Below are 13,892 nucleotides of genomic sequence, written 5' to 3' on the forward strand. Positions count from 1 at the left end.
GCCAAGACAGCATGGTAATTGCACAAAATCAGACACATAGACCAATGGAACAGAATAGAGAACCCAGATATGGACCTTCAACTCTGTCGTCAAATAATCTTTGACAAAGCAGGAAAAAACATGCAATAGAAAAAAGACAGTCTCTTCAATAAATGGTGCTGGGAAAATTGGATAGCCACATACAGAAGATTGAAACTCGACCATTCTCTAACACCATACACAAAGATAAAGTCAAAATGGATGATAGACCTCAATGTGAGACAGGAATCCATCAAAATCCTAGAGGAGAACATAGGCATTACCCTCTTTGACATCGGCCACAGCAACTTCTTTCAAGATACATCTCCAAACGCTAGTGAAACAAAAGCAAAAATGAACTTTTGGGACTTCATCAAGATAAAAAGCTTCTGCACAGCAAAGGAAACAGTCAACAAAACAAAGAGGCAACCCACAGAATGGGAGAAGATATTTGCAAATGGCACTACAAATAATGTGCTGGTATCCAAAATTTATATATAACGAACTTCTCAAACTCAACACCCAAAAAACAAATAATCATGTCAGAAAATGGGCAGAAGATATGAAAAGACACTTCTCTGAAGAAGACATACTAATGGCTAACAGACACATGAAAAAGTGTTCATCATCATTGGCCATCAGGGAAATTCAAATCAAAACCACATTGAGATACCATCTTACACCAGTTAGAATGGCAAAAATGGACAGGGAAAGAAACAACAAATGTTGGAGAGGTTGTGGAGAAAGGGCAACCCTCTTACACTGTTGGTGGGAATGCAAGTTGGTACAGCCACTTTGGTAAACAGTGTGGAGGTTCCTCAAAATTTTAAAAATAGAGCTACCCTATGACCCAACAATTGCACTCCTGGGTATTTACCCAAAGACACAGATGTAGTGAAAAGAAGGGCCATATGCACCCCAATGTTCATAGCAGCAATGTCCACAATAGCCAAACTGTGGAAAGAGCTGAGATGCCCTTTAACAGATGAGTGGATAAAGAAGATGTGGTCCATATATACAATGGAATATTACTCAGCCATCTGAAAGGATGAATACCCAACTTTTACATCAACATGGGTGGGACTGGAGGAGATTATGCTAAGTGAAATAAGTCAAGCAGAGAAAGTCAATTATCATATGGTTTCACTTATTTGTGGAACATAAGGAATAGCATGGAGAGCATTAGGAGAAGAACCGGAAAAATGAAGTGGGGGGTGGATTCGGAGGGAGAGATGAACCATGAGAGACTCTGGACTCCGAGAAACAAACAGGGTTTTAGAGGGAAGGGGGTAGGGGGGATTGGTTAGCCCGGTGGTGGGTATTAAGGAGGGCACGTACTGCATGGAGCACTGGGTGTTACACGAAAACAATGGATCATGGATCACCACATGAAAAACTAATGATGTTTTGTATGGTCACTAACATAACATAATAAAATTAAAAAATAAATAAAAATAAATAAAAAAAGAAAATAATTCATCAATTAAAAAAAAGAAAAGATCTATAGTTTCAAAACTATAGAGCACTTATGAGAGAAATTGAAGAGGACACAGAGAAGTGTAAAAGCATTCCAAGCTCATGAATTGAAAGAACAAACATTGTTAAAATGTCTATACTATCCAGTGCAATTGACACATTTAATGTGATTCCCCTCAAAATACTACCGTCATTTTACCCATAACTAGAACCAACAAATCTAAAATTTGTATGGAACCACAAAAAACCCCAAATAGCCAAAGCAATTCTTACACACAAAAACAAAACTGGAGGCATCATAATTCCAGATTTCCAGCTATATTTCAAAGCTGTAGTCATCAAGACAGTATAGTATTGGCACAAAGACATGCACATAGATCAATGGTACAGAATAGAGAATCTAGAAATGGACCCACATTTCTATGGTCATGTAGTCTTCGACAAAGCAGGAAAGTCTATCCAATGTAAATAAGACTGTCTCTTCAACAAATTGTGTTGGGATAACTGGACAGCAGCATGTATGATGAATTAATGTGGACCACTGTCTGACACTGTCCAAAAAATAAATTCAAAATGGATGAAAGACCTTAATGGGAGACAGGAAACCATCAAAATCCTATAGGATAACACACATAGAAACCTCTTTGACCTTGACCATAGCAACTTCTTACTAGACACGTCACAACAGGCAGGGAAACAAAAGCAAAAATGAATTGTTGGGGCTTCTTGAAGATAAAAACCTCTGCACTGCAAAGGAAACAATCAACAAAACTAAAAGGCAGCCTATAGAATGGGAGAAGATATTTGCAAATGACATATCTGGTATAGGGTTAGGATCCAAAATCCACAAAGAACTTATCAAACTCAATACCCCAATAACAAATAACCCAGTTACGAAATGGGCAGAAGACATGAATAGACACTTTTCTAAAAAAGACATCCAGAAGGCTAACAGACACATGAAACGATGCTCAACATCATTCATCATCAGGGAAATACAAATGAAAAACCATGATGAGATACCATCTCACACCTGTCAGGATGGCTAAAATTAATAAAACAAGAAAGAACAGGTGTTGGAGAGGATTTGGAGAAAGGGAACCCTCTTGCACCATTGGTGGGAATGCAAAGTGGTGTAGCCCCTCTGGAGAACAGTATGGAGGTTCCTTATAGGGTTAAAAATAGAACTACCCTATAATCCAGCTATTGCACTAATAAGCATTTCCCCAAAGGATACAAAATACATATTTGAAAGGGGTGCATGCACCCAGCACCATTATCAACTATAGCGAAATGATGGAGAAAGCCCACATCTCCATCAACTGAAGAATGGATAAAGAATATTTGGTATATATACAAAATGGAATATTACTCAGCCATAAAAAGAATGAAATATTGCCATTTGCAATGATGTGCATGGAGCTAGAATGTATTCTGCTAAGTGAAATAAGTCAGTCAGAGAATGACAAATACCATATGATCTCACTCATTTGGAACTTAAGAAAGAAAATACATGTACACGTGTGAAAGGGGAATATAAAAGAAGGAGAGAGGGAAGCAAGTCCTATGAGACTCTTAATGATAGAGAACAAATTCAGTATTGATGGGGGGATGTGTGTGGGGGTCAGCTAGATGGGTGATGGTTATTAAATTGGGTACTTTTTCTAATGAGCGCTGGGTGTTGTATGTAATTGATGAATCACTGAATTCTACTCCAGAAACCAATATTACTCTGTATGTTAACTACGTAATATTTAGATTAAATTTTTTTAATTAAATAATTTAATAAAAATTAAGAAAAAACATCACCAAGTCCAAGGTAACCTAAATTTTCTCTTCAGTAATCTGAGAGTATTAGAGTTTTACTTTTTACAATTAGTTCTGTGGTTTATTTGGGGTTAATTGTTGGAAAAAAATGTAAGATCTGTCTTTCTAGATTCATTTTTTTTTGCATGAGGATGTGCAGTTGTACCAGCACCATTTGTTGAAAAGACTATCTTTGCTTTTCTTGAATTGCCTTTGCTCCATTGTCAGAGATTGACTGACTATATTTATGTATAAATATACCTTTCAGGTTTTCTTTTCTGTTCCTTTGATCTATTTGTCTATTCTTTCACCAGTGGCACATTGTTTTGATTACTATAGCTTTATAGGAAATTTGAAGCCAGATAATGTCAATACTTTAATTTGTTTTTCTCTCCCAATATTGGGTTGGCTTTTCTAGATTTTTTTTTTCCCTCTCTGTATAAACTTCAGCGTAACTTTGTTGATATACAGAAAATAGCTTGCATTGATTTTGAATTGGATTGCACTGAATGTATAGATCAAGTTGTGAAGAAATGACATCTTCATAATATTTTCTTTCTATGCCTATACATGTAATATCTCTTGATTAATGTAGATCTTTGATTTCCTTTATTAGTTTTATATTTTTCTTTATATAGACCTTATGCATATTTTATATGCCAAAGTATTTCAAATTTTCTTCTAATGCAAGTTTTTTTGTGTTTTTCACTTCAGATTCCAATTGTCCACTGTTAGCATGTAGGAATTGACTTTTGTACATCAACTTTGTATCCTGCAGTTGTACTATGTAGTTACTTATTAGTTCCAACAGATTTTTGTTGATTCTTTTGGGACTTTTCTACACACACAATTGTGTCTTGTGTGAACAAAGATAGTATTACTACTTCCTTCCCAATGTATATATCTTTTATCTCCTTTTCTTATTGCACTAGCTTGGAATTCCACTATGATTTGAATAGGAGTTGTTACTGATCTTAGAGGGAAAGCATCTAGTTTCTCACCATGAAATATGATGTTAGCTGTAGGTTTTTTGCAGATGTTCTTTATCAAATTAAGGAAGTTCCCATATAATTTTAGTTTGTTGAATGTTTTTCTCATAAATGGATGGATGTTGGATTTTGTCAAATATTTTTTCTATATCTGTTGGTATGATCATATGATTTTTATTCTTTGGGTTGTTGATGTGATGATCTACATCAATTGATTTTTGAATGTGTCACCAGCCTAGCATATGTGGAGTAAATCCCATGTGGTCCTGTATATTTTTTATATATAATTTATATATAATTTTTATATAATTTTTTAGACCTTGTTGGATTTGATTTGCTAATATTTTGTTTAGAATTTTTTCATCTATGTTTATGAGATATACTGATTTGTACATTTCCTTTATTGTAATGTTTTTGTCTGGTTTTAGTGTCAGGGTAATGCTGACCTCAGAGAAGGAGTTAGGAAATATTCCCTCTGATTCTATTTTCTGGGAGAGAGTGTAGAACTTTGGGATCATTTCTTCTTTAAAATATCTAGTAAAATTCACCAGTGAACCCACCATGGCCTAGTGCTTTCTTTTTTGGAAGGCTTTTAATTATTTATTTAATTCCTTTAATAAATATCAATCCTTTCAGATTGTGTGATTTCACCTTGTGTGAGTTTTGTGAGATTGTGTCTTTCAAGGAATTGGTTTATTTCTTTTAGGTTATCAAATTTAGGCCATAGAGTTGTTATAAATACTCCCTCATTATCCTTTTAATATCCATGAGATCAGTAGTGATGACCCCTCTTTCATTTCTGACATTTTAAATTTAGGTCTTCTCTTTCTTCCTTAACCTGGCTATAGTCTTATCAATTTCCTTGATGTTTTGAATTAACCAGCTTTTGAGTTTGTTGATTTTTTCTATGATTTCCTGTTAATTTTATTGGTTTCCTTAAACTTGTTATTATTTATTTTCTTCTGCTTATTCTGGTTGTAATTTGCTCTTCTTTTTCTGGTTTACTAAGGTGGAATCTTAAATTATTGATTTTAGATTTCTTCTAATATATGCCTTTCATGCTATAAACATTTCTGTAAGTATTGCCTTCACTGCATCCACAAATACTAAGTTGCATTTTCTTTGTCATTTAGTTCAAAATATTTTTTGTTTTCTCTTACGAATTCTTCTTTGACCTATGTATCAGTTAGGAATGTGCTGTTTAATCTCTTAAGTATTTTGGCAGGTTCCAGCCATTGTTTGTTATTGACTTCTAGTGTAATTTAATCATGGTCTGAGAGCATACTTTGTATGATTACTATTCTTCTGAATTTATTCAGGTGTATTGTATGTCCCAGAATGTGGTTGATCATGGTGCTTGTTCTATGTGAACTTGAAATAAGGTGTGTTCTGCTGTTGTTAGATAAAGTGTTCTACAGATGTTAATTAGATCCTGTTGGTTGATGGTGCTGTTCAATTCAGTTATGTGTTTACTGATTTTCTGCCTCAATTACTGAGAGAGGAATGTTGAAATTTCCAACTCTAATTGTGGATTCATTTATTTTTATCAGTTTTTGGCCTCACATGTTTTGATTTTCTATTATACATAATAAGGGTTGTTATATCTTCTTAGAGAACTGACCCATTTATCATTATGTTATGCCCCTCTTTTCCCCTGACAGGTTTTGTTGCTCTGAAGTCTCCTTTTTCTGAAATTAATATAGCTACTCCAGCTTTCTTTTGATACCTGTCAGCATGGAATATCTTTCCATACCTTTACTTTTAGTCTCTCTATGTCATTTATATTTCAAGTGATGTCTTATGCATAACATATATTTGGCTCTTATTTTTTATGCACTTTGACAGTCTCTGACTTTTAATTGGTGTGTTTAGGCCATTAACCTTTAAAGTGATTGATATAGTTGAACAGATATCTACCGTGTTTGTTGTTTGCTACCCTTTATTTTTTTGTCCTCTTAAGTTTTTTCCTGCCTTCTCTTTTTTTTAACTTAAAGTTTTATATGATTCCATTTTTTGTCCTCTCCTAGCATATGAATTATACTTTTTAAAAAACTTTTAGTGGTTAATCTTTTTTGCCATATGCATTTAATCCATGTGTACTTTCAAATAACATACTGCTGTGGCACAGGAACCTTATAACAATACTTTCAATTTCTCCCTTCAGTCCCATATAATATTGATGTCATTCATTTTACTTTTGAATAACGTATAATTACCAAATACATTGTTACAATTATTATTTTGGACAAACTCTAATCTGTAAGATTAGTTAAAAATAAGAAAAAATGTCAGCACCTGGGTGGCTCAGTCATTAAGCGTCTGCCTTTTGCTCAGGTCATGATCCCAGGGTCCTGGGATCGAGCCCCACATTGGGCTCCCTGCTCAGCGGAAAACCTGCTTTTCTCTCTCCCACTCCCCTGCTTGTGATCCCTCTCTCACTGTGTCTCTCTGTCAAATAAAGAAATAAAATCTTAAAAAAAAAGAAAAAATGTGATTTTATTTTACCTTCCTTTATTTCTTCTCTAGTGCTCTTCTTTTCTTTATGTTGGTATGCATTTCTCACTTACATAGTTTTCCCTCTGCTTGAAGAAATTCTTATAACATTTTTTTTTTACAGATTTTTTTTTTTTTACAGGTTTTTTTTTTTTTTTTTCTACAGATGCGTGGCTCGATCCCAGGATTCTGGGATCATGACCTGAGCTGAAGGCAGACACTTAACGACTGAGCCACCCAGGCACCCCTCTTATAACATTTCTTGGGTCATAATTCTACTGGCAACACATTCCTTCAATTTTTGTTTGTTTGAGAAAATCTTAAATTTTTCTTCAGTTTTGAAAAATAACATCACTGGATACAGAATTCTAAATTTGTGATTTTTCTTTCAATATCTTAAATATCTCACTCTACTCTCTTCTTTTTGCATGGTCTCTTAAGGGAAATTTTATTCTTGCCCCTCTTTAGATAAGGTGTTTCCTCTTGAAGATTTTCTTTCAAGATTTTTTCTGTGTCTTTAACTTTGTGCAGTTTGAATATGATATGCCTACATATGGATTTTTTTGTATTTATACTGCTGTTGTTCTCTGAGCTTTCTGTATCTTTTGTTTGGTACCTAATTCTGGAAAACTTTTAGTCATCACTTTAAGTATTTCTTATGTTTCTCCTTTTCTTCTCCTTTTGGCATTCCTAGCATGCATAACTTACACCTTTTATAATTGCCCAACACTTCTTAAATATTTGACTCTATCTTTTTTATTCTTTTTTCTCTTTGCATTTCAGTTTTTGAAGTTTCTATTAACATATCTTCAAGTTCAGTGATTCTTTTTATAGCTTTGTTCAGTCTGTTGATAAGCCCATTCAATTCTTCATTTCTGCTATTGTTTTTGATTTCTAGCATTTCCTTTTGATTATTTCTTCAAGTTTTCACATATCCACATATATTACTCATGTGTTTTTGTGTATTCTCTTTTTCAATTAAAGCCCTTACTGTAATTTCTGGTGTAATAATTCCACCATCCACTATCTTTGCCTTATCTAAGTTTGGTTTTGATGTTTGTTGTTTATATTCAAACTGGTTTTTGTTGTTGTTGTTGCCCTTTTGAATGCCTTGTACTATTTTGTTGTAAGCCAGGCATGGTGTTCCAGGTAAAAGGAACTGAGATAAATAGACCTTTTGTATGAGGCTTTATGTTTATGTAACTAGGAGTTAAGCTGTGCTTAGTTTGCTGTTAGACTATGCTTGGTTTATTCTAGCTATTGTTCTCAGAAGCCAGAATTTCCTCTGGTATTTTTCTTTCTGTTTTCCCTGTTGTCTTTGGATTTCCTTAGAGAGGTATTCTTTTAAAAAAAAATATTTATTTATTTGAGAGAGAGAGAGAGAGAGAGAGAGATGAGTGTGGGGTGTGGCAGGGGCAGAGGGAGAGAGACTCTCAAGCAGACTCTCTGCTGAGCTTGGATCCTGATGTGGGGCTCGATATCACGGCCCTGAGATCATGACCTGAGCTGAAAGCAAAGGTCAGATGCTTAACTGAGTGAGCCATCCAAGGGCCTGAGAGTTATTCTTAAATAACTGATAGTCTGATATTGTCTGCAGTAACAGGTTTCTGCTTCTGGGCTTCTGCTCTGGTAAGCTCCGATTCTCCATTTTCAACTCTCTATCCAATATTTGAGGCAACTGTTTTCCCTCTGACTTCAGTTCTCTGTTGTTTCCAAGGGGAGTTGTTCATTTTCAACTTGTTCATCATTTATCTTGTGAGGATGGGTGAGATAACTTTCAAGCTTTTTAATTGTTGGACCAGAAACCAGAAGTTTCACATTGATCACTTTTTATTTCTTGATTTATAATTCTATGTCTGTAAAATAAAAGAATTAAGATCATTACTTGATGGCTAAATTCTCCCCTAGCTCTAGCATTCTGTTGAGTCCCTAAGCAGTGACTTGCATAAATGATTATGCTGTTATGTGACATTTGCCACTCTTCTTCTACAGGCAGACCTCCAGGTGGACAAGGAGAGGCACAATTTCTTTGAGTCCTCCCTTGATTATGTTTATCAAATCCAGGAAGTTCAGGAGTCCAAGAAGTTCAACATTGTGGAGCCAGTAAGTTCTATCTGTTGATGAATAGTCTAAAAATATTTACCAAATGCCAGGTTAATGTAGATTACTTTGACCATAAAATTGAAATTTCAAAGATGGTGAAGGATATTTAATGCTTAATAATGAATATCAAGAAAATAAACACACTAGCTTGGGTTACTCTTGCTCTCTTACTAATAATATTTTATCTCTCTTCCTTACCTCCCCTCCCCCACCTTTTTTCCTCTCCCATTTTCTCTCCCCCCAGCTATGATTTTTCTTTCCTTCTCTTTTTTTGCTTCCTTTCTACTTTTCTCCCTCCTTTGATTTCTCTGTCACCCTTCCTTTTACCTTGTTCTCTTCCCTTCCTTGCTCTCATGCTTTCATAAATCTTCTAAAGTGCCTATCATATGCCAGTCAGTGTTCTAGGAGCTCATGTCCCTTGCACTCAATGACTTCCTATTGTACTACTTTTACTTCTATCTTCTTTATTTTTTTCTACTTACATCTCCTTGACTATAAAAGAGGTATGCTTTGATTTGACAACTATGTTGAATTTTAACTCTTGGTGCAGAAAAGCTAGAAAAAAATTATAAGAAAAACAAAAATAACAAATTCCCCATACAGAGATAATCACTGTTAATATTTTGGCATTTTCCTTCCAGATTTTCTGTGTATCTATTATATTTCTTTCTCTATTTATGTGTGTCTTTGTACTTGTAGATGTGGGTGTATGTACACCTGTGTGCAGGTCTGTGTACACATGTATATGTTTTGCACATGAGCATGTATACCTTTGTACATGTGTATCTGTCCTCACATTTTTATATATCTGCATATATATGTGTGTGCAGCCAAGTGTTTATTCATTTATACAAAAAATAATTGAGCTTCTATTATATGTCAGGCACTGTGCTAAACACTGGGTATTCTACAGTGAACAAGACAGACTCTGTTTCTGTCTTTATGAAGACTACACTCTTATTGGGTAGACAGAAGGGAAAGAAGGATACACATAAATAAAACTAATTGTAAGTTATGATAAGGGCTAAAACAAATAACAAGAATGGGCAGCTACTTTAGATTAAGTGGTCAAAGAGGAACTCTTAAAGTATCACTTAAGTTCTAAAGAAAGAGAGGATGAGGCCACATGAATAATGGGGAAATAATATTAAAACACAGAAAAACACATGTGCATGGTCCTTAAGTTAGGACAGAATGTATGCTTGAGGGATGAAAAGATTAGTGCCTTTAGATACAGGCGATGGAAAAGTGTATGATAGGAAGGCATAGGACTTGTAATCATGGTAAAGAGTTTGGATATTAGTCTAAGTGTAGTGGGAAACCACTGATAAGTGTTAAGCTAGATATGACATGAGCTGATTTTGTTGTGTGGAGAATGGCTTGGAAGAGAACAAAAGTGGAAGTAAGGAAACCAAATAGGAGGCTACTACAGCAGTCTAGGCAAGAAAAGATGTTGGTTTGGGTTAGGGTGGTGAAAGTGGAAACAGAAAAGAATGTCTGGATTGGAAATATATTTTGGTGGAAAAACTGATAGGATTTGGATTGATATGTGAGTGGAAGAGAAATCAAGGATGATTCTTTACTTTCTGGCTTGATTGAGTGGGTGGTAGTGTCATTTCCTGAGATGAGAAAGCTTGGAGGAGAAACAGAAAGATTTTGTATATGATAATGTATGTGGTACACACACATATATATACACACACACATATATATACATGTGTGTATGTACATAGTTGTTACATGTTTATGTATATATACATAAATATAGTTTGTGTTTATATTTATAATATATGCATGTGTATATGCATATGGTGTATCTGTGTGCATATTTACATATACCTACCTGCTTATTTTCTAAAAAGAATAGAGCAGTTATTACTACTTCCTATTATTACACTTCACTATTGCCAGAATTGAGCGTTATTGTTTAAAGGTTTGTATTTCATAGATTAAATCATATTTTCATTGTTTTTATTTCTGTGTATTTAATTATTAATGAGATTGAATATTTGGAACATTAAAAAAATTTTATTGATCATTTCTATGTCTTATTCTGAAACCCCTCTGAAACATTTCTAATTTGAAAATGGGCTGACACTCTTTGAATCTTTTAGCATTAGGGCAGTCTTCATTAAGGTACAGAATCTTACTTTACTCATTTATTCACTTATCTATTTATTCAACAAATACTGAGTACCTACTCTGTGCCAATTCTGAGGATATAGAGAGAAAATACACAGTCTATTCCCATATGGTCCAAACTATGAATGGTTTTGTATGCTATCTGGAAAGGATCTGAATGAATACATTTTTAGTAGTTCTTATAGTCTGGAACTAAGTTCAGTGTAAATGTTTAATAAAAGAATAGCTATGTGTAGACCTGTTTGTGTTTTCACGATTACTTTTAACACTGTGCTCGGTATGTGGGATTTCTTTTCCATGTTTCTTTTTCCTTTATTTGGTAATGAGAAGGTACTGGTGATAAAGTTATTTTTACACATTTTCCCTAGGTGTTGGCCTTTCTTCATAGTCTCTTCATTTCCAACAGCTTGACTGTGGAGCTCACACAGGATTTTCTCCCATACAAACAGCAGCTCCAGCTCAGTTTGCAGAATGTGAGTTCGCATGTGGGTTTCTTCACCTGTCCCTGCATTCCAATTGTATTTCAGTCCCAATGACCTTGACCTTGAAATCCCAGCTTATTGCATTCTAGCCAATTTGTCAGGACATTCTAGTGTGGATCATAAATATTTTAGTGTGCTTGCTCTTCCAGTTTCAACTCTTACCAGTCTTTGAGGCTTATTGTTGTTCAAACCTACCCTTCCACCCACTGACCTCTGTTTATCCAGTAGATATTAAATGCTGCTAATTTACTGCATCCCTGTCAGATCAGAACCCAGCTATGGGCTTGTTTAAGCACAGATCTTATGCTACTTCCGTGTTGGTCAGTCAAGGCACTTGTGAGTTTTATGACCATGAATGCCCATTTTCCCCTCTCTTCCTTTTCTCATTAATTACTAGAGTTAAATAAATTATATATAAAGGTTTTATTCACCTTGTTGCCCATGCTGGTTTTTGTAGATGGCCATAGGCACCACCTTCCCATCTTTGTAACATATATATTTTTTCTCATTTGTTTAACCCACATTTAATGAATGGTTATGGATATAATATATACTCTGTGCCAGACATGGACATACCATAATGAAGTATGTTAGTTTTTCTTTCCTCAGGGAACAGGAAAGAGACATAAACACTGGAACACATCATAATTCCTTGCGATAAGCGTTTCGATAGTGTTAAGACCAAAAATTTGAAGGAAGCACAGAAAGTGGAACATTTGACTGCTTGGCACAGTTAGAGAAGGTATCACTGAGATAGTGACTGTGGACTAGTTGTTACATTGCATAAAATCTGTATTTTTATATGAAAAAGGTTGGTAATAAGGTTGGTAGTGGAAATAAACCTCACCTGGTTGTTTAGGAGGATCCTGACTTAGCGTTGTTTTGTTTCTCTTTCTGGGTACTCACCTTCACCAGAATGTGAGAGCCCCTGACTTCTATGGATTTATAAAATATTCCTATTACCAGGTTAATCATTTGAATCTTCCTCCAAATAGAACTTGAAAAGTATGAGTTTAATAACAATGCTTTGTATCTGTGTATATGATGAACTCATTCACAGGATAATCAATAGAGTGGGCCCAACAAGATAAGGTAGTTCAGATCACCTTTTTGACTGATGTAACAGTCTTGAGGCTGGACACTAAGGACCTATCTCTAGTGATTTTCATACTCACATTTCAAACAGTGTTTTGCTATTGTGTTTTAGTTGTGTAGTTTTAAATAGATTTCTTCTTACCATTAGCTTTTGTTATTCATGAAAATGAAAACATAACTTTTCTATTGACCTGTCTTCAAAGATAGCACCTTGTCATGTATTTTATCCTAATAGCCAGAATTTGATTCAGAGTCAAGTAGGCAGTAACTTTACTTGAGGCGGAGCTTAGAAGTTGCCATGATAATATTATCTTTGGAAACCTTCTTTACAGTTTCCCATCCTGTAAGGCAGAGTTAAGTCTAGTGCTCAGAATTCTAAGAACCCTTATTTATTGGCTTATGTGAGTCCCTAGAATAAAAATTCTCCCAGATGTGTTTTTATGTTTATATTGCTATTTATGTTTCTGTTTCCCTTTTAGTCTTTAGCACTGTTAGACTCCATAAAATTGTTTTCTAGTCACTATGTTACTCTACATTTTTTTTTGCTATGTTGTAACATAATATGCAAACCAAGAAAACTCTGCACTGGATCTGTGACCAATAAGTGCTTTTTAATAATGATGGTGATAATGATAATAATGACAATGATAATATCTTCACAGACAAGAAATCATTTCTCCAGTACCCGGGAAGAGATGGAAGAACTTAAGAAAAGGATGAAAGAAGCTCCCCAGACATGCAAACTTCCAGGACAGCCTACCATCGAAGGCTATCTCTATACACAAGAGAAATGTGTGTGGGAATACAAGGATACCCACTGGGTTTCAGTAGGCTAGCACCTACTGCCACTTGGCTTCTCCAAACTCCAGGCACCCATATTGTTTACAGACCCCTGACAACTACACCTCTTTGGAGAAGAGTCTGGGAATAGTGAAAAAAAGAAAAGGAAGGAGAAATTGGAGGGGGAGGTTAAGGATTTGTCTTCCAAAGACTTTGGGTTGATAAGATCTAAGGTTTTTCTCTGTGATTCAAAATGGGGATTGTTAATTGTTTAATCCTTCTGATGACTGTGACTGGGGAAAAAAAGGAGGTAGGGGAAAGGAGGCAGAAAAATAATATTTATTACACCTACTATGTACCAGGCATGGTGCTAAGTGCTTTAAATATACTATCTCATTTAGTCTTTAAAAGCGCTTATCATACCCATTTTACTTGAGGCCATGGAGGCTTAGAGAGATCACTAGTTGAAAGTTACCCAACTATATGTTGGCTAATTGAACATAATAAA

General features: G+C 34.9%; 1 protein-coding gene across 2 annotated transcripts in view; it reads left to right on the forward strand.

Moving 5' to 3' along the window:
* OPHN1 (oligophrenin 1) overlaps positions 1–13,892 on the forward strand; it is a 505,885-nt gene that overhangs the window by 298,241 nt on the left and 193,752 nt on the right. For both annotated transcript variants that reach the window (XM_078065007.1, XM_078065008.1), the window contains exons 7-9: positions 8,775–8,885; positions 11,396–11,500; positions 13,267–13,396. In XM_078065007.1, coding sequence (XP_077921133.1) covers positions 8,775–8,885; positions 11,396–11,500; positions 13,267–13,396 — 346 coding nt within the window. The remainder of the gene's footprint in view (positions 1–8,774; positions 8,886–11,395; positions 11,501–13,266; positions 13,397–13,892) is intronic.

The sequence above is a fragment of the Halichoerus grypus genome, chromosome X (genome assembly GCF_964656455.1).
Source record: "Halichoerus grypus chromosome X, mHalGry1.hap1.1, whole genome shotgun sequence".
Taxonomy (NCBI): domain Eukaryota; kingdom Metazoa; phylum Chordata; class Mammalia; order Carnivora; family Phocidae; genus Halichoerus; species Halichoerus grypus.